The following is a 20684-nucleotide window of genomic DNA, read 5'->3' on the forward strand; positions in this document are numbered from 1 at the left end:
GTGTACTTGGGTGCTCCGTCAAGCCTGTATTATTTTCTGTGAGCACAGGACAGTCACCAGGAACTGAGTCATCTAGCTTGAAGTTAGATTGGTAAGTCTATTCCATACTGAAGGCATAAATGAATAGTATAAAAATATGCTACCTCAAAATTTTTTCCTTGGTTGATTCCTAGGGTGTGCTAGGTTCTGCTTCTTACACAGGACAGATGCAATTATAAGCAAGCCAAAATATCTAAAGAATTCATGTGTAAAATATTTAAATGAGTAAAGGAAGGTTTTTATTCTTCTTTATCAAACGTAAAATAAAAGCAATGAAAATTTAAACATTTTAGGAGTACAAAACAATACTTTATATCCATTCATTTGGCAGCCCTATGAATCCAAATACAAACTGTTTACTATTTCAACAGCTTTTCCTTTTCCTAACTGGGATTTGCCAAACTTTAATTTGCAAAAGTTGTGGAGTTTTCTTAATAAATAATTTCTACTTATTAATTTGGCTGCCGAATGAGATTTCTCTAATTCCTGTAATTTCTGAAAATTTCATTCTGGTATCAATAGTAAGCGTTGTATTTGCCCTTCCTTGGGAGAAAAAAATATACATGCACTGAACTATAATCCGTTCTACAGCCTATTCGAGCTGTTACTTATATACTGTACTGCAAAGCATCTGAAAACAAAATTATGTATTTCAGCAAATCATCTATTTATCAGACATTTCTATTAACTGCACGTGTGTAGTGAGAAGGTACAGTAGTGGTTTAATATATCATCAAGATAGACAATGTTTGAATGTACATGTTAATCTACATTTTTAGGGATTACAAATAAGACAACTATGTGCACAGTACTTTAAAATGCAGTGAACTTCTCTTCTAGTTGCATTGACAGTACCAGTTCCTTACACAGTTGAATCTGGTTAAAAGCTCTATTCCCAGTGTAATAAATGTGACACTACAGGTACAACATTGACAGCAGAGATCATTAAGGCTCTGTTCTGATGATTGTTTATTTCTCTGTGCATACCTCCCCTCCACTCCTCTCTTCTCCCAGTCCCTCCCCCCCCAACACACCTGATTTTTTTCATACAGAATGAAAAGCTCATTGGCTCCAGAGTATTCAGGAAGAAAAGTTTAAGATAAAAGATTTTAACCTGAAAGTAATGAAATGTGTAATGAAATGTAGATTCATAGCAATACCTGGTACTTACAAAGCTGTTTTAATATTTTTAATTTTTTTTTTTTGGTATGGCAGAAGAAACCAGTATCCACATCCCATGGTGCTAAACACTCTACAACAGGTAGCACACAGAGAAAAGAGTCCAGACTGAAGATCATACAGTCAGATGAGTCTCAGCAGTCTTTGTGAATTTGAGGAAGAACGATCATCTCTATTTTTGAGATACAGGTGAGGCACAGAAAACGTAAATGCCCTGCTCAGAAACACACAGTGAAAGAGTGGTAGACTTTGGGTCTGTTTACTCCTCAGCCACCGATTTATTCGTTGGCCCATTCTGTCCTCTTAAACAACTAAGAGAAGATCTTCTGAGATACACAACATGGGCCTAATATCATAGGGGAATCAGTGTCAAATGCACACAGCCTGATTCTGCACTACCTTTCGGCATCTGTAGTCAGTTACGTTTACGTAAAGAGGGCCTAAAATGCCCTCAAATTAAAACTGATTTGGTGTAAACAACTAATATATGTAGTTTAATAGAGAATCAGGCTCACAGCAACTACTTTGTGGCATGCTGAGACTAGAATTAACTAACTGTTTTAATTGCTAATGAATTAAGGCTGATTCCTGTTTATATTAAGGCCTCTGTATCCTTCTATGACAGTGTAACTGTGCCTCAGTGTAAGTGAGACTCAGGCTATTGAAAAAATTAACCTTTCAGTTCCCTTTGAAAGTGATGATTTTAGTGGCCATAAATGAACAAAATAACTGGAACCAAACAACCTGTCTCTACACTATGGAATTTTTACAAAAGGATTGTAAAAGGACCTAAAAGTAATCTGAGGGAAAACCAATCATATGCTTGTTGAAGAAAAAAGTTAGATTAGATAGACTTGTTGCCTGGTCTTCAAAATGGAGAATTGTAACATGATAACACAACTTGGTATGAAGATAACTGGCTTGATGTTCGGTGATTATGAGTATGTCCAGATAAACTGTAGATGCTTATCAGCTCTGGAGATCAAGTCATCTTGTTATACTACTACAATAAAATAGAAGTAGACTTATTTGGTATTTAAGTGCTAGACATATAGGGCATAGTTTGCATAAAGCGAGTGTGTGTTATATTCAGAGGAGTAGGAAGATGACCTTAAGCTCAGTAAAATGCTACATGATCACAGAGTTCTCCTATTATTATTGTTGTTATTAAAAGCTACTACGTGTTGCTTTCTTAGAATAGGGGTTCTCCAACTTTGCTCTCTGTAGCCAAGCATTATTTTAGAAATTCTCTCCTCTCCAAACACTCTGTTCGTAACAGGTTTGGTTTCAAAACCTTCATTTTTTAGACAACGGTTTATCATTTTCTGGCTGAGAATAAAACAATCCTTGCTCTATTCAAATTTAAGGCCTGGGTCCCCATGGGTTGCAGCACTTTTTAACTGATTTTTACTTCTAGTTAGAAGTAGATTTATTTTTTAAAGCTAATACAGAATTTGTTTGTGTAAATTAACATAATTCCCTAGGCATCAATGTGGCTATGATAATTACCCAGCTGAGGATCGGGCCTCCGAAATGTAACTCCAGTGGTTGGGAAATCTGTTTTGTATACAAGTCAAATAACAGCTGGATCATATATGATGTTACATTTAGTTTCACTGGCAATTCAGAAAATATTTAATAATAAATTTCATTGCTTCTATTCCCCATTTTCATATACAAATAAATCATCTTTTCTAAAACATTCTTTTTCTTTAGTAAGGCTTGTATTCATAGTCATATCAAAAACGTTTGCTATTGGAGCAATCTTTCAGCTTGCTTTCTTTAGAGTTATCTTTATTATGAAATTCTACAGCATTCTAAACTTTAATGGTCATTAGCAACCCTGCACTGGAGTAAAGAATCACATTAAAAAAGTATAAGGTATAATATTTTCTTGTCCAAAACTAAGGCAGGATGAACCAAGTAATGAGCTCATCTGATCCTCACCTAGCAAGCCTTGATTTTAAACAGTATTCAAAATACAAAGCCCAAGAGAGGATGTTGTCACGATGATTATTGCGCTTTCTCAGTGTCTTGCTATAGGATTAGTTTTTCCTTTAGCAATATATAATTTCTTTTCCTGAAGACCACACAAAGTTATTGTACTCTGAAAAGAAAAAAAGCACTTAAAGTTTTATGAAGTTATGACCTAGACAGAAGGACACAAAAACAAATTACCGTTCTATGATTCAGCTATGTCATGATCTAATATTGTTTCAAAATTATTATTCTGTTATTTAGGTTGGCATCATCTTCTGAACACCCGATGTGCTCTTTGGCACGCTACAAATTCAGCAGATGCACTGTCTCCTGGGCTTTACAGCTTCTTCTGATGAATGTACAACATTTGGAACAAAGCCGCTCTTGACACCTTCCCATCCATCTTGTATCGAGATTTCTCCTTTTTTTACAAGTTCATAGATGTCTCGTGTAAGAATTGTAAAGGACTCTTCAACATTCGTGGCATCTTTTGCTGAAGTTTCTATATATTTCATACCACAGTCAGATGACAGTTTTTCAGCTTCTTCTCTTGTAACCTCACGCTGTGACACTAAGTCACATTTATGTCCTACTAACAGGAACACAATCTGAAAGGGCTGCACGTGCATTTTTGCTTCTTCTAGCCAGTCTTTCACATGTTCAAAAGATCGTCGATTTGTGATGTCAAACACTAGTAAGCCACCCACAGAATTGCGATAATAAGAGCGTGTTATTGATCTGTGAAGGAAAAAAAAAAAAAAGGAAAACTAAAATACATTTTCAATTTATTCATAAATAGATTACTTTTCCATGTGGCAATGTGTTTTTATCTACTATGAGTTTTATGAAATATCTTTGCTTGTTTTAAAACTAATTGGAATTTATTAATTTACCTTCTACACACAAAATGTTCCTTTTTCATTTTTTTCTTACATTCAAAAGTCACTTCCTAAACATTCTTGAAGCCAACATCTCTAGTGTGAATTTTGAATGCTGAATTATTCTGCAAAGTAGACTTTATTATCAAACTGTGGCACATGTTCACAGAGTAAAATATATATATTTATTTGTCAAACACTTGCTGGTGTTAAAGTCCGAGTCCTTCAGTTTTATACAAACATGCGCTTCACTTTGTTCTAATCAATTATTTCAAACTGAAATACATAGGCAGATGTCGAGAAACCTGGAGCCTAAGCTTGCCAGTGTACAAGCGTATCCTTTTGTATTCCTTGCAGAAAAGTTCTTCGATAGAAGAGTTTGTACAGAAGATAATCATAATTCTTTGTGCTGATAGAAGTCAACAGGTAACAGGCTAAGAAAGGACGCTCACTAAACAAAACTGTCCAAAAGTAACTGAGCTGGGCAAACACACACTTGTTACAGCATTGGCAAGGAACACTTCTACCTCCAGCATCTCTCTCACACAGAGGTTCAAAAGCTCTTTATAATTGCATTTACTCTTTTTTGGCATGAGACTTCCAGGACTGGCAACAGATATTTTCTACTTTTGAGCCCTTTACGTTCCAGAGCATTCACTAGAAGGAATTTTGGAAGAAGGAAACTCTTCCTCTGGTTGAAAAATTTTTAATATGCTCTCAAAGAAGAAAAAATGTTTGTTAGAATGTAGAGAGAGAGAAAGATACAGGGACTACAAAATTATTGTAAGTCTCTAATCACGAGCAATAGGGGAGGACAGAGAAGGTGAGAAGAGACATTTTAAAGGAAGTGACAGCCTACCAAGGAGTGGACGCAAGCACTCGTTACTGGTATAAATATATAGCTAGTGTGTATATAAGTATTCTCCAACTGAAATGAGATGCACATTCTCTATTAACAGTCATTATTTGAAATTATAATTTATCCAAGAATTAATTCCATTTTATCTTATGATTATGAAGAGGATGCAGCCTCAAAACTTTTGGAATCAGGATGAACTGTACGCAGTAACATATCTTTCCGTAACAGTAGCTCCCTCTGATTTTCAGTTCATTGCATTTCATATAGTGTTTTATAACAATTTGAACACAGAGGTATAATTAGCAGCAGTAGTCATATTACAGATAGGTAAGTGCACAGCTAGATAAGGCTTAGGTTTCTTGGCATATCTAAATTCATTTAGCCACAGCAAATGGCATTTGAAGTGGTTTTATTTAGATAACAGGGAGGCATTGTTTGTCCTAATGTTTAGAAAGATCTTTTCTACGTTCCCAGCAATAGAGTCCAGGAGTGTCTCTCTGAACAGTTCGAATGTGAAGACAATAGGATCTTACCCTCAGATTAATTAAAATAGCCTGGATATGAAAAATGACACATGGTTTCGCAAAATTATTTAAGACCGTAAATGAGGGGTGTCACATTTTGTGAAGTATTAAATAAAGATGCCATAAAGATCTGTTTCAGGTTTTCTTAAGCATTTTTTTTGCTGTAGAGCAGTTGCAAACACAAATGAGTACATTAAAATAATTCAAGTGTTTCTAGAAAGAGCGGAAGTGGGTGACAAAAATGGGATTCGATTTGGAGAAGTGGAAGCTAATACAACCTATTTTCAGTAAAAAAAAAAGTCTTGAAAACAGTTATGCCAAAGAAAAGCATTAGCCAGGGAAGAAAGCAGGTTACTATCACAAATGCAGTGCATCGTTTACCAAGCATTCCTATATAGAACAATGTTATATCATGTATCTATGAACTGGAGTACTGAAAAACAGCCCTCCATGGGTTACTGGGTGCTTATACACAGCAGTCAGTACCCTCACCTGTTGTAACTCCTGCAGAGATATGCTAATCTACACTAGCTGATGATCTAAGCCATTATATTTAATTATGTGTATGTATTGCCTGTAACGGAGATGATTAAAAAGCATCTGTAACTTTGGGCTGTACATCACAAAAACTGGGTGAATATATGGGAGAGACAGCAGTTGTTTTTTCTATATTTTTGGTATGTATAATTTGAAATTAGTTTTCTCATTACTAAAAAAAGGTTGATATACTAGAGAGGCTTTAGAAAACAGTAACAAAAGAAAAAAATAACACAAAAAGTTTTAAAGATACATATGATACATATGATATCATGTTATGTGATTGTCTAACGTCTGAGAAAAGCATGGTGTCTGTTAAAATACGGTCTACAAATATTTGAACAGTTTTACTGTTAAGGTGAGTTATTATTTGCAGTTATATTTTAAAAGAAACTATTCCTGACAAGTAAGACAAAATTTTGAAGCAGAAAGTTTAGGCCATCAACTGGGAAAAACATCTGGCACGTGAATGTGGTAGGTTGTATTGGGTTTGCGTGGCAAGGTTTTGGTAGCGGGGGGCTACAGGGGTGGCTTCTGTGAGAAGCTGCTAGAAGCTTCCCCCATGTCCGATAGAGGCAATGCCAGCCGGCTCCGAGACGGACCTGCTGCTGGCCAAGGCCGAGCCCACCAGCGACGGTGGTAGTGCCTCTGGGATAATGTATTTAAGAAGGGGGAAAAACTGCTGCGCAACAGCAGCTGGAAGAGAGGAGCGAGAATATGTGAGAGAAACAGCCCTGCAGACACCAAGGTCAGTGAAGAAGGAGGGGGAGGAGGTGCTCCAGGCGCCGGAGCAGAGATTCCCCTGCAGCCCCTGGTGAAGACCATGGTGAGGCAGGCTGTCCCCCTGCAGCCCATGGAGGTTAACGGTGGAGCAGATATCCACCTGCAGCCTGTGGAGGACCCCACGCCAGAGCAGGTGGATCAGCCCAAAGGATGCTGTGACCCCATGGGAAGCCCATGCTGGAGCAGGCGCTTCCTTCCTTCCCTTCCCTTCCTTCCCAGGAAGAAGGGAGGAGTGGGGGGAAGGTGTTTTTAAGATTTGGTTTTATTTCTCATTACCCTACTCTGATTTGATTGGTAATAAATTAAACTAATTTCCCCAAGTCAAGTCTGTTTTGCCCATGATGGTAATTGCTGAGTGATCTCTCCCTGTCCTTATCTCGACCCACGAGCCTTTTGTTATATTTTCGCTCCCCTGTCCAGCTGAGGAGGGGAGTGACAGAGCAGCTTTGGTGGGCACCTGGTGTACAGCCAGGATCAACCCACCACACAGGTTGTTCAACAGTATCTGAAACATCTTACAGATGCAAAATATTTGACTTATATATGACAATCAGAGTAGATTAAGTATTAGACGTATTTTTAGTAGACAGCTTAGAGTTATTTGGAAAATGAACTATGTGAAGTGGATGTACTTCTGCTCACTTATGCCCTGTATCACACCTAGAAAGAATGAAAGAGCATTGACTTAGATGGTCTGGTAGGTCTCTCTGCTTTTGTTTTGGGTTTTTTTTTTCTCTATAAAACTAAGTGTAAGGGCAATTTTTGCCTCTTATTAATATTATTGCTAAAGATTATAGGACTTTTAAGTGCCTTCAACAAGGCTTAGGCAGAACTATAACACAGACATCTGAAGTTGTGCTCCACTCAGCTGCGTCCCTAACCATGGTGCCTGAATAAGTTCCCTGGGGATGCGAGTGCTTTGCCTCTGCACAGGCTGTGAGCCGCTCAGCGGGGACAGCCCTGCCTTCCCTCTTAGCTCAGATCCGAGCTGAAAACAAACCATTGCTCCAGGTGAGTGCCTAGAAGGGTTCTGCTTGGGAGGGCTTCGCAAAAGAGCATGCCAACCCTCAGATGGGTTTTCAAGCTCCTCACAAAATGCAGAGGAACTTTTTTTTAGCACGGTGGAGGTACCTATCTTTCACACAGATTCCTCGTGCACTACTTCACAAGGCACAGGTCAGTGTACACAGAGCCCATGGTACACAGGATGCTCGAGGGGTTTTGCTCAGAAGACATATAGCTTTATAAAATTTACAGACCATGTCAATGTACTGCATACGTCTTCACTGAAAAGCTTGATGATGAGCGTGCATGGTAGCCAACAAAAGATAAGGAGGGCTGACAGTAAAAGGCTCTTCATATAATAGCTGGTAGACTTGTAGATCTCCTTGGGAAAGATCTTACGAATGCAAAGAGTTCATCTGTATTCCATGGAAGACTGAACAAGTACTGAACAACAGACTGAGGTTTAGTGAATAGACAACCTGCATCACTCTCCAGAAGTCCCTCAAGAGTACTCAGGAGAATTCAAAGACTCTATCGGAGACAAGATATCTGAGTATGGACCATAGACAAAACCAGACTGGCCTTTCTTGTGTTCTTTCACAAGCAAGGAATCCGCTTACATGATTATACACACTTTGGTAAGTGCTGCAGGATGATACTCTAAAAGCAAAATGAAGTTTTTAACTCCCTTATTGTTGTCACTTTTTGAACAGAAGGAAAAAAACATAGAGTCCTGCAAGTTTTTCAAGTCAGGATGAGGAACTGGTGACAGGTCAGGTTTGATGTAGTCCAACTTATTCATACAGGATGTTCAAATTTCCATTTCTCAAATTATCCATGTGCAGATCCTAAATTCTTGTTGAAGTGATGGCTTCTCGTGTAGAGTAAACTTTGGTTCAGCTAATTCATGTCATTAAACCAGCACTATGGAAGGGAATGTGTTACTTGCAGCACCATGATTAATTTTCTGTGGGGAAGAAGGGAGAGGGGAGTACTTCCTTTAAGTAGGGGGAAAGCCTTAAGTTAGGGACAGGGTGGGATTAGGGTGAAAAAGTAATGGCCAAAGAGCAGCCTTTCTTCTAAAACTGGGGAGACAGCAATGAAGCCTGCCATCTCCTTCCAGGAAACCGTTCAGAGGAGGTGCTGGTTGGAAATAGGAAGCAGAACTTCGTTCAGATTTAGAATCTGGCAAATCTGCCTGTGACTTTGAATGAAAGGGAGACCGAACTCTTAAATCCATCCCTGCATCTGTTTTTCTTCTGTCTTATCTCTCTGCCTAAAACACTTTGTTTTTCTTCTGTTCCTTTGTGCCCAGTACTTCCTTGCTGCTTCCTCTCTCAGCTTCTCTTTCACAGAAGACTCTGAACCCTTCTCAAAGTGACAGCTAATGGAAGTGCCCAAACCAATGTGTCTGCCTGGGCTTTTGTTCAAGGTGCAAGCTGATATTTCAGGAGGGAGTTTGCCTGCTTCCTATGGCTACACTAAATGAAAGGAAACAACCCTCCTACTTAATAGAGGTGACTGTAACCCCTTGGTGACCGGAGGCCTATGTGGGTGTGCAGCCCCTCCTCTTTCAGGCTGCAGTATGCATGTCACGCTAGCCACTGATGATGGGTGTGCTACAGCCTCCGGTCGGTCCACACTAAATATGTGAACTATTATACCATCTTTGCCTGAGAGTTACAAAAATTGACATAAGCATTACTGAAAAGGTAATTCTTATTTTCTCCCCCACTCCATATAAATAAAATAGATATTACAAAGATCGTTATCTGTGCTGTTGTTAAATATGGACCATCCTAGCATCCTCAAGACCATCCTAAGTTGTTATTTTCAGCAAGAATACTTGTATCAATAATATTTTGCTCATTTTGTATAATGCTTGGTATTTGTAATAAATGAAGGGTAAATACAGATAAAGGCTTGGAGAAAATAAGTTTTTCCCTATTAGAACATGCTAAAAAGGTAAGACTGCACTAAGTATTAAAAGGGAACCATGACACTTTGATATTGAATGCTGTAAGGTTCCTCCAGATGGTTCTGTATTTGAAATGCTGGAAGTTATACGTTGTGATGTACAATAATGATACATTAGAATGTTTTTCCAAAGGATAACTTTGAAGTCTTTAGTTTTAATTGGGAATATTTGTTAAATGCAGATCCTAAATTCTTTTTGAAATTATGACTTCCCATGTAGAATACGTGTTGGTTCTGCTAATTATTTCTGCCTAAACTAGCATTATGGAAGGGGAAAATACTGTCTAGAACAGAAGTCATCCTCTTAGCTTAATCTAAATATTAGGTTAAAGATGTAAGACCCTAATTAATACTCTCAAGAAAAGCCTTGATAAGATGATGGCCACTGAACAATTGTTTCTGAAAATGAATTAGAAGATGCTTTAATCACATCAGACTATGGCTTTAGGGTGACTTTAAATCAGTCACAGTGTTTCTTTCTCATTATGATCTTACTGATCTTTACCAGATGAACCAAACTTTCACTAAAAGCTTTATCTAATATTGAAGACTTATTTTTATACTATGACTAAAGACTACATTGTAATGGTATTAATTTTGAAAATACATATTGCTTACTTAAAAAGAAGAATAAGGATAGTCTTTTATTTTCAAGCCATGTGTTAGAAACAGAATGTATCTAATATCATAGGCTACTAAAAAGTGGGTTAATGTAACTGAGGCATCCCCACAACATTTCGCCCCTGCGTTCTTGAAATGAGCTCTCAGTCTTAGCACCACTACCAAGCACTTTATAGCCTTGGAAGTTTCATGATTTAAATATATTGTTGGATTTAAATACCGGAAAATTAAATAAACAAAAAAAGTCACAGCGAAGTAGATGATGCAAAACACAGCCAAAGCAGCACATTGCTCTAAATGACAACTAATCTCAAGATAGAAAGAAACCTAGGGTGTACCCCTCATTTACCTTAGTCTGTCTTACGGACCTGAGTCTATACTAAGCAAGTCTGTAGGTTCTTGTTCTACTAAAGTGTTGAAGGTATTGATTATGTTGTAGTTGTCCGTACGGCACCTAGCACAATGGGAGATTCTGCTTAGTGATGCCTTACTGATGTCAAAGTAAATACAGTCAGTAACTGCCCTGTCTGAGCTCAAAATAAGTAAACTGTCCGGCACCAGTGTTTGCAGCTTGCTCACCCTTCTTGTGGAAGTGGTAAGAATTACTTTATTTGAGAAGTAATACAAACGGTGTGTGTTAAAGGTGATCTCTAAGATCGTGCATGACATCCAGTTCAAATACAGCAGCATCAATGAACTAGACGCATGTAAGAATTTTTCCAAAACAATTTCTCCAAGAAAATATGTGCTCTCTTTCAAGAGAGTGTGATGGCAGATGTGTCACACCTAACTTTTCCCCTGGGAATGTCCCTAATGCCTGGGACCAAAAGAAGGGGGTTATTATGCAGCCAGTAGTTTGCCCTGCACGCAGGGAACTCTCCAGGGAGCTTTAAAGCCAGGTTTTACCTCCTCTAAAGTACCAATGCAAGTGAACCAGAGCAGAATTGGGAATCAGAACTGCAAACTGCTTGGCGTTCCACAAAATTAGATTACTTCTTGGAATAATTAGTTCTTCCCCAAGACCATCTTTGCTCGTGATCTGTAGTCTTCTCCATTAGCAGAGAACAGAACATGCAAGATTTTAACCTGTGGTGTATAACTTAGTAAAATATTTATAATTTACTTGAGTAAGTGTAAAACAGGCTATACAATAAACGCTATGATATTTGGTACACCAACTGACAAGAAACTCTTAGCGGAAAAACAAACACAAATGTTTAAAACTACTTCCTTCAGTTTGTATCTTCTGGGTATTAGAAAAAACACAGATGTATACTAATGGTAAATTTAAAAGCAACTGAATGCATGACTCATCACTGTATATCCCCTGAGCATTCCCGGGTTAAAGGATGGCTATCATTTGATTTAAAATGTATGCAAAACTCTCTGCATTTGCATTCCTTTCAGTCAAGTGCCTTGTCATTGGCCATCCCGGCTATTTGTCAGCAAATTCAAAATAAAGAGATTATACATTGTTAGTCACTTGTTTACAAGTATTTTACATTCTTTGCTGGAAAGCACAAGGAGGATGAAAAATTCTAAGAGCTTGCCATTATCACTGTTAATTTCTTTGCTAACCCTTCAGAGGCCTGCCTGCAAAAATACATATAAAGTTGTAACTCATGCAAGCCCAGGAAATTTTTTGTGTTGTTTCAGTGTAATGCTTGTTACTGAAAAAAAAGGGTTGGTGTCCCCTGGTAAGATAGTGAAATCCCACCTCTTCAGCTGAGTGCGAGAATCTGCACAACTGTTGCAGCAGAAGACAGGGAACATGAAAGAATCAATTCTGGCCAGTGAAGAGACCCATTTCAACCCTACTGCTAGCATCCCAGTAACAGCAAGTGCGTGGGTCAGGTACCGCGTACATGGGCTATGCACTAGCCTCCCACCTGAGTTCATACCTACTGAACCCCAAGCCCAAACTAAAATCCATACACAACTTGCCTGAAGTGGCAAGCACTACAGATACAACAGAGCCACAAGAGTGAGTGAATGATAGTACCGGTTTGTACGTTGGGGAATGACCGTGATCCTTTTGGGGCAGGAAAAGAGGGTAGCTTTGCCACCTGTTTGTGACAGGGAGGAGGAAGGAGAGGATTTAATAGTGCAGCATTTGAGCTGGTTTAGCTACACTCTAAATGACAGAGGTATTAGTGAAGGCTCCTGGCAACCATCAGTGCAGAGCAGGTGCAGAAGGCCGATAAAACACTAATAAGGGACTGTAGCTGGCTGCCCGGTGGCTTCCACGCTGCCAAGGCTGCACTGGTGCTCGCAGTGCTGCTGTGCTGGAAGGAGGAAGAGCAGGGAGGTGGCCTGGTCTCTCCAGATTGCATGGGAGGGAGAGTTATGGCAGAGGGAAATACTGCAGGGGAGGATGAGTTCTGAGGTGATGACAAAGTAAGAAATGCAGAGTGAAGCAGGGGCCTCCTTCTGCAAAGAAGGAAAAAAATGCGGAGAAGGGATTGCTACCCTAGGTCCAGGACTTCAGGGCAAGATGAGGGAGGGAAGGAGAAACTCGACAAGGCGACTTGTTACCCCCTAGTGTGAGCTGGGAGGGGAAGGGTAGCTGTTTCCTGGTGGGTGTGAAGGGAAAGGGTGGGGAAGGAGGAAGCTCCTGGAGGGGAACTGGTGGGCAGTGGAGCGAGAGGAATGGTGGGCCACAGGGCTGGGGGGCACGGGCAGGCAATGGGGTGGTGAGACTGGATGGCAATGGGGTGGAGGGCTCTTTGGGGCACAGCAGCCAGGTGGGTGCAGAGTGAGATGTGCTGGGGGGCAAGGCAAAGTCCTTGGGGCGGGAGATGTGTCAGACGATGAGGGTACGGTGCTCGGAGGGTGGTGGGGGCCGGGACTGTGGGGCAGGGTGTGCCCGGGGGCCGGCAGGTTTGAGGGGGGGGACGGGAGGGGGAGAGATCCCGGGTCCTGTACCTGAACCGCTCCTGCCCCGCCGTGTCCCAGAGCTGCAGCTTGACCCTCTTGCCGGGCTCGATCTCCACCAGCCGGGAGAAGAAGTCCACCCCCACGGTGGGGTCGGAGTGCAGCGGCCCCGGGAAGCGGCCCTCGGTGAAGCGGTGCAAGAGGCAGGACTTGCCCACGGTGGAGTCGCCCAGCACGATCAGCCGGAACTGGTAGATCCAAATCGCCGCGTCCATGGCGGTCCCGGCCTGGCCCGGCTCCGCCTTGGGGCTCTTCCTGGGGCTCCTGCGCGGCCGGTGCCTGCACCGCGCTCCGATCGCCCCAACGCCCGGCATCGGCGCAGCGGGCGGGCGGCGGCGGGGGGTGCGCGGGGCTCGGGGAGCCGCTCCCGCGGGTGCAGGACGGGGCCCCCGTGCCGGCCGCGCCGGGCAGGGCGGCGGCGGCGGCGGGCGAAGGCCGGGTCCCCCCGCCCCGCTCCCGGGGCGCCGTGCCGGGCTCCCGGTGGCTGCCCGGGCGGGGCGGGGCGGGGCGGGGCGGGGCGGGCGGTGCCCGCGGGCGCTGTCCCTTCAGCACCGCGCTGCCCCGCTCCCGCCGCCGGCCCCGGCCCTCGGGCCCCGGCTCCGCGCCCCCGCCCCGCCTGCTCCCGGCCCTCCCGCCGCGGGGTGCGGGCTGGGGCCCGCCTCTCCCGCCCGCTCTGCGGTGGCGCGGCCGAGCCGCCCGCCGGGGCCTCCCACCACGCCGTCATGTGCGCGGCGAGACGGGCCCTCCCCCGCGGCGCGGCGGGCAGGAAGCGCGGCCCCGAGCCGGCCGCCCGCACCACGGCGGGCTCTGCGGAGGGGACCGCCGGCCGCCCACCGTCGTGCTGCGGCGAGGACGCTGTCTTGCGGCCGCGGCCCGTGCCCAGGGTCCAGCTCGCCCAGCAGAGCAGCTCCTCCCGTGGGCAACAAGTGTAGGTGTGGGCCCGGAGAAGGGGGATGCTAGGGGGAGGGGGAACCAGGCCGGCCTGGAAAATCAGGTGGGAGAGAACCGGGCTGTTAAAGCGCGAGATTTACAAAGAAAAGTGGGAGCAGAAAGGAAATACCGGGGAAGGAGGGGAGGAACCAGATCAGCAGGTGAAAAAGGGGCAGGGAGCTGAAAGGAAGCTGTCTGGTGGGGTGGGAGCTGGGCAGGGCCTGGCCGGAGGACTGCAAGCTGGGAAAGAGACAGAACAACAAGTAGAGGAACAAGTACCAAGTGGTAAAGATGGACTGGGCAAGTGGCGAAAGGGAAAAGGAGAGTTAGCGATCTAGGTATTCCCAGAGAGAATCATGCAAACTGTCTGGAGAAAAGGCATAATACCAGAAATGACAGGGACATACACTCTTCATTTCCCGGTGGAACAAACTGCATGTATTGGGCCTTTGTTAAAGTACCTTTACCTATGGTAATTGAACAATTCTGTCCGTCGAGATGCCCGCCGGAGAAATTTCTTTGCCCCCCTGGGATCTTCAGCTAAGTATCATGTTATGATAAATCTGCTGAGCAATAAATTCCTCAGGTTTCTTTTAACATCTCAGAACCACATGGGATAGCAAACACTAACAGGCCTCAGATGGCTGGTAAGGGCATTAGAGCCAAATAAGCAGAAATCCTAGGACTTCTGGCAAACAGAATTGCAGAAGCTTCTTCTGCAGATTGGGCTGGGGTGAGGGAGCCAAGGGCAGAGAGCCTGAGAACCAAGCAGAGTAGGCTGGGTGAGCTGGCAGAAGGTCAGCAGCAAGTGGATACTTACATGAATGGGCACTTTGATAGTGAAAAGGACAGGGAGAGAAGATGGGTGGCATTTTTTTTCACACAGCCTGCTGTTTTCCTCTGTTAATGTCAGGCACAGATGCAGCTAAGACCATAACTGCCTGCAGCTGGTTAGGGGCGTATCTGAAACCACATTTCTTTTGTAACTCTGTGGGGCAGTTTGTTATGATGAGTGTTCTCATTGCCTGAATCTGGTTTTGTTATTCCAATGTGTTACGTGGTCACCAGTGTGAGACTAGGATGTTTCCCCCTGTAGGCTTGGGTAGACCTTGCAGCTCCATAGCGTGGATGAGTGAGACCAAGGGCACCTTGGCCCTTCACCTGACTAAGGGCAGGGTGAAGTCAGAAGAGGGGTTTGCATGCAGCGCTCGGGAGATCACATTCTCCAGCCCCCAGATGAGTTTGGCTGGGATGTACAAGCATGGCTGGCCCTGGGAGACTCATCTGTGCGACCCCAGAAGCTTCCAGCAGAGACTTGGCCTGGCAGCCCAGAATCTATAAAAGGCACAGCCAGGAGCTGCCAGAAGGATTTATCTTGCTGTGCACGCTGAGCTGAAGCTGCAGGGTGCCGCCAGGTCCAAGAATCCGGACTCTTCAGGGACCTTTTGGGCTAGCCAGTCAGTCCCCAGGACTTGGTGATTGTGTGCTTGTGTGTGTCTCTGTGTGCATTTCCTCCTGAACCCTGCCCATTTCTCCCGTCTACTTTCACCAGCTATTCCTGTAAAAAATAAATTGAACATAGCTTATACTTTACTAGTTGCTCTTTGAATAACATTTAATATAAAACAATGTTAACTCAGATAAATGAACCTTCAGAAGGGTAAAATCAGTCCAGTTCTTGCAGTTCTACATGGGACATGATTACAGGTGATTCCTAGGGAACTTTTCTAAGTGTTCTGACAAAAGTGGCGCTTAGATACAAGAAGTATTTGCATGTGAAACAGATGTGAGGTATGTGATATCGGTAGCTCTGATACTTGCCAAATGTGAATAGGGCAAAATTTTAAGTGGACTTTGCTCATTATATAATACCTAGATCCTGCATGGATCACCACCCTGGCTAACACCCACAGGTCTTCAAAACCTCAAGTCTGTGCTCACTAGCTTAGATGCACAGTAGATTGCTGTCCTTTGCACATCTGGGCTGGAAGAACCTCACACTAATGAGTTATACAGCTCATTTCATTCCTAACAGGTGAGCAAAGTCAATTTGCCTACGGCATTTACAGTTGAGCTAAATATGTTTGCAAATATTTTCAGGCTTCCAGAGTCTGGTCTGTCTAGCTAAGCTTGCCATTGCAGAAAGACAGTGGTATATAAATTCACATATATCCAAAGCACAACCTTATATCTTCATTTGGGACCTTTTGAGTGTCATATGTTAAATGCTACCTAGGGAACCTGCATTTGTCGTGTCTGCTGTGGAGTGGACAAGGTGGGTGAATTTTATCTCCAAGTCATTCAGTTTTTGTTAGTTTACCAGTGAGTACAGAGGCCCTGACAGTCCATCACAAAGATGTCTGACCAGCAGTCAGAAGAAGCGATCAAAAATGGGTATGCTTTGAGGACCTGGAATGGTTAAAGTGGAGAGGTTTAAGCAGCAACATGAACCAGACTTTCCCTCAGACAGTTTCCACCACTTGGGCGTTGGCAACTTGAATCTGCTCTTCCCAGCAAGGCTGAATCAAACCTAAATTCTGGGAAATAGTAAAAAAGCCAAACAAACCCAAACTTCCAAATCTACTGCATTATTAGCTAGATGACTGCACTAAGGCATAAATCTAAGACCTTGCAATCTACAAGTTCCTCATTTCTTTTCACATTTTTGACTTGGCATGGATTTTTCTCAACCTTTGGTAAGTGGGTAGGTCATCAGGGATTATTACATAGATCACAGTGCTCCTGAAGAATGTGCATATGTGATTACATGGAAGTTTAGAGAAGCATGGACAAAAGAAAGTGATTCTCAACCCCAGTCAACCTGAGACTGAGAAACTATGCTTTCTGCTGCCACCCAAGAACCTAAGAGAACTAAGGGACCTGTCTAGAAGCAAGATGCCATCCATGCCTGTTTTAGTTGCCTAGGCTATTGGTCTGGAGGCTGATGCAGCTGCTCATTTTATCACAGAGAAAGTTTCAATAGATGTAAGCTGTTGGAAGATGCTGCCAGCTATCTTTTTTTTTTGATAGAGTAGTACTGGAGGTGGGATACTCCCTACTAATGAGCAATGACTCTCCTTCCTCTAAGATGTCATCAAGCCAGGTAGGTTTCACCTGATGGTGGGAAGGACATTTCTTAAACCACAACATTCTGGTAATGTTTCTTCCACAGACTTCTTTGATGCATATCTATAAATTTAGTATCTGAGCAGCAGAACAGCACTACGTTGAAATGATCAGTCTGCCCTAAAATCTCCTAAGTGGTTGTCCTGGTTTCAGCTGGGATAGAGTTAATTTTCTTTCTAGTAGGTGGTACAGTGCTGTGCTTTGGATTTAGGATGAGAATAACATTGACAACACACCAATGTTTTAATTGTTGCTAAGTAGTGCTTACACTAGTCAAGGACTTTGCAGCTTCTCAAGCCCTGCCAGTGAGAAGCTGGGAGGGGGCACAGCCAGGACAGCTGACCCAAACTGGCCAAAGGGATATTCCATACCATGTGACGTCATGCTCAATATATAAACTGGGGGGAATTGGCTGGGGGAGGGGTGACCGCTGCTTGGGAACTGGCTGGGCATCGGTCGGCGGGTGGTGAGCAATTGCATTGTGCATCACTTATTTTGTATATTCTTTTATCATTATTATTATTATTATTTTCCCTTCCTTGTCTGTCCTATTAAACTGTCTTTATCTCAACCCATGAATTTTACTTTTTTGTTTTCGATTCTCTCCCCCATCCCACTGTTGGGGGTGGGGAGTGAGCAAATGGCTGTGTGGTGTTTAGCTGCCTGCCGGGTTAAACTGTAACAGTGGTATGAGAACAAATCTACTGCCCTTCTTACTTTTTGCAGTTCATAGTATTTGATGGATTTCACACTTCCTCCTGTGGTGTTAATTAGTGAGTCATTCCAACTCTTGCTGAAGCTAATGCTCCTGCTGCTGGCTGGGAGGGCCGAGATGGGTCGGCAGGAGCGGCAGGTTGAGGCCGAGATTTTAACGCCACTCTTGGTGTAAGCCTTCCCTTCTGAAAGTTTCCAAGAATGCTCATATGTCCTCAGACACCAAAGGCAATTGGGTAGGACAGAAAACCTGCAGGACACCAAGCCTGCTAACCCCGTGGTCCACAGATATCCTCACCAGTACCGGCAGGAGCAATGGGATATTCCAGCTGCCGAGATTCAACTTCTTGATCTCGCACCCAGGTGCCAGGGTTCACCTCTGAGCTTGCTGTGGTTAACAGCTCCACATTATGCTGGGGCTCATCTCACTATGCCAGTTTTACAGTGGTAAGAAGTGATGGGATAGCAAAGAAATGCAGAGAGAATATTCACCTGGCAAGATGGTGAAAAAAACCCTGAGTAAAGGGAAATGTGTTGGAAAGTTTTGTGTTTATGGCTTAGCATAATCTTACTGCATTTGTTATTTGTTGCTGGAAGTTTATTTCTGATACTGTGTCTGGAACACCTGGAGCTCTTCACAGGTGAAGGAGAAAGGAATATTCTAGGAAAACATGGTAGGAGTTACAAGCTTCTTTCAGTTTATGGTATTATTAATGAATTCCTGTATAGATTTCAACAAATAAATGGTTGGTGAGGGCATTTTTATAGTGTCCTAAGTCTCTGTGTGGTAATGTGGTCATTCATTCAAAGGTACACTCTGACATCTTAGAAGATGTCCTTGTTTGATGAGCGTGTTCCTCATGTTGTTGAGATAGATATGTGCATGGTAGAACATCAGTATAGACATTGAAAAAAAAAAAGCTGCACAACTGAGTCACCAGAATCCATGGATGGATTTATAGATAGATAAATAAATAAGTATCTACATACAGATCCACTATGTTCATGAGGCATTTAAATGGCTCTGTGGAGATGACGCAAGTGAAACTACTCCACAGCAGAATGAACTCACAGAGGCAGTCAGTGAAGAACAGAAACACCTAGCTGGGACAAGGAAAACTTCTCCTGATCTTCCAGAAGGACCTACAACATACCTTCAAAGACAAGCATGGGAACTAAAAGTCATAACTTTTCAGAACATTAAAAACCAAGGACTGAGTATTTACTCAATAAACATTTTATAACCATTAAATATTTTTACACTTTTCCTCACATCTCGCCAACTGTTAAACCATCCCTGTTCCACACAAGTAAACAACCTCTATCTGACCTATAGGCCCATCATTGTCTCACCCCTCTTTGCCAACTATCTCCTCCTCAAAATGTTAGTAATATTATGTTATACTCAGAGCAATCACTCCCAGCTTGATGTTTGTTGTGTCTAGATCAGATGTACAACAAGAATTGTATTTCCCTCCCAAACGTCCGTTTACTCCAAGTGTAATAGATGGTACCTGTCTCTGCAAATCTTGCCATCTTAGACATCTAAGATGGCATCTTAGATAGCCACAGTTACAGGAGCACATCTAACTCAGTATAAAGTGGCAGGAAAATACAGGAACATGCAACCTGCTCCACTAAAATACTGAACTGAATTCATGCTGTCCTGGTTTCGGCAGGGACAGAGTTAATTTCCTTTCTAGTAGCTGGTACAGTGTTTTGGATTTAGGATGAGAACAAAGTTGATAACACACCGATGTTTTAGTTGTTGCTAGGTAATGCTTACACCAGCCAAGGACTTTTCAGCTTCCCATGCTCTACCGACTGAGAAGGCTGGAGGTGCACAAGAAGCTGGGAGGGGGCACAGCCAAACTGGCCAAAGGGACATTCCATACCATGTGACGTCATGCTCAGTACATAAACTGGGGAAAGCTGGCCGGGGGGGCTGCTGCTCGGGGACTGGCTGGGCATCGGTCGGCGGGTGGTGAGCAATTGTACTGTGCATTACTTGCTTTGTGTATTATTATTATTATCATATTATAATTTTATTTCAATTATTAAACTGTTTTTATCTCAACCCACGAGTTTTTCTAACTTGTGCTCTTCCAATTCTCTCCCCCATCCCACCGGGTGGGGGGGAGTGAGCGAGCGGCTGCGTGGTACTTAGTTGCCGACTGAAATTAAACCACGACACATGCACATTGACATTTCAGAGCTAATGCCTAACCTGCATAAGAATCTGTCTTTAGGCGGGATTAAGATTGCCTTTAGGTGAGATTAAGAACCAAACCCAAAATGGCAATTTATTCTACTATGTAAAACAAGTGAATTATTTGTTCTCATGCCTTCCTTTTTGTCATTTGTCAATCTTACACCTCACTCTTCTATTTGTCATTTGGAATGACTCCTTCTAGGATTCTGTGCATTCTTTGCTCTGATGAAGTCCATCTCCTACATCTCTTTTCTGTTTGGGAAATGTTGGTGTGTGAAACAATATAGATTTCCAGTAACAAAGAACGCTCTGTCTGAGCTTTGTGCCATGGACCCTTTGGGTACGTTGATCAAAGAGGTACTTTCTTCTGTCAGCGTCACATCTCT

At 43.0% G+C, this 20684-nt stretch overlaps 1 protein-coding gene across 1 annotated transcript; it reads right to left on the reverse strand.

Moving 5' to 3' along the window:
- Positions 1 to 738: 738 nt before the first annotated feature.
- RAB39A (RAB39A, member RAS oncogene family) lies at positions 739 to 13630 on the reverse strand. Its single transcript, XM_076328183.1, has 2 exons — positions 13308 to 13630; positions 739 to 3936 (listed from the first exon to the last, which is right to left on the reverse strand). Exons 1-2 carry the CDS (start codon positions 13628 to 13630, stop codon positions 3510 to 3512), a joined length of 750 nt encoding a protein of 249 aa, XP_076184298.1. The 3' UTR covers positions 739 to 3509.
- Between the last annotated feature and the right edge of the window lie 7054 nt (positions 13631 to 20684).

The sequence above is a fragment of the Aptenodytes patagonicus genome, chromosome 1 (assembly GCF_965638725.1).
Source record: "Aptenodytes patagonicus chromosome 1, bAptPat1.pri.cur, whole genome shotgun sequence".
NCBI lineage: Eukaryota > Metazoa > Chordata > Aves > Sphenisciformes > Spheniscidae > Aptenodytes > Aptenodytes patagonicus.

What these genes read in the sequence shown, in the direction of transcription:
- RAB39A (XM_076328183.1), bottom strand. Translation starts at nt 13,630, where the DNA reads ATGCCGGGCGTTGGGGCGATCGGAGCGCGGTGCAGGCACCGGCCGCGC. An exon ending in GCGGGGCAGGAGCGGTTCAG is followed by an intron (nt 3,937 to 13,307) that starts GTACAGGACCCG and finishes TTTCCTTCACAG; the next exon opens with ATCAATAACACGCTCTTATT.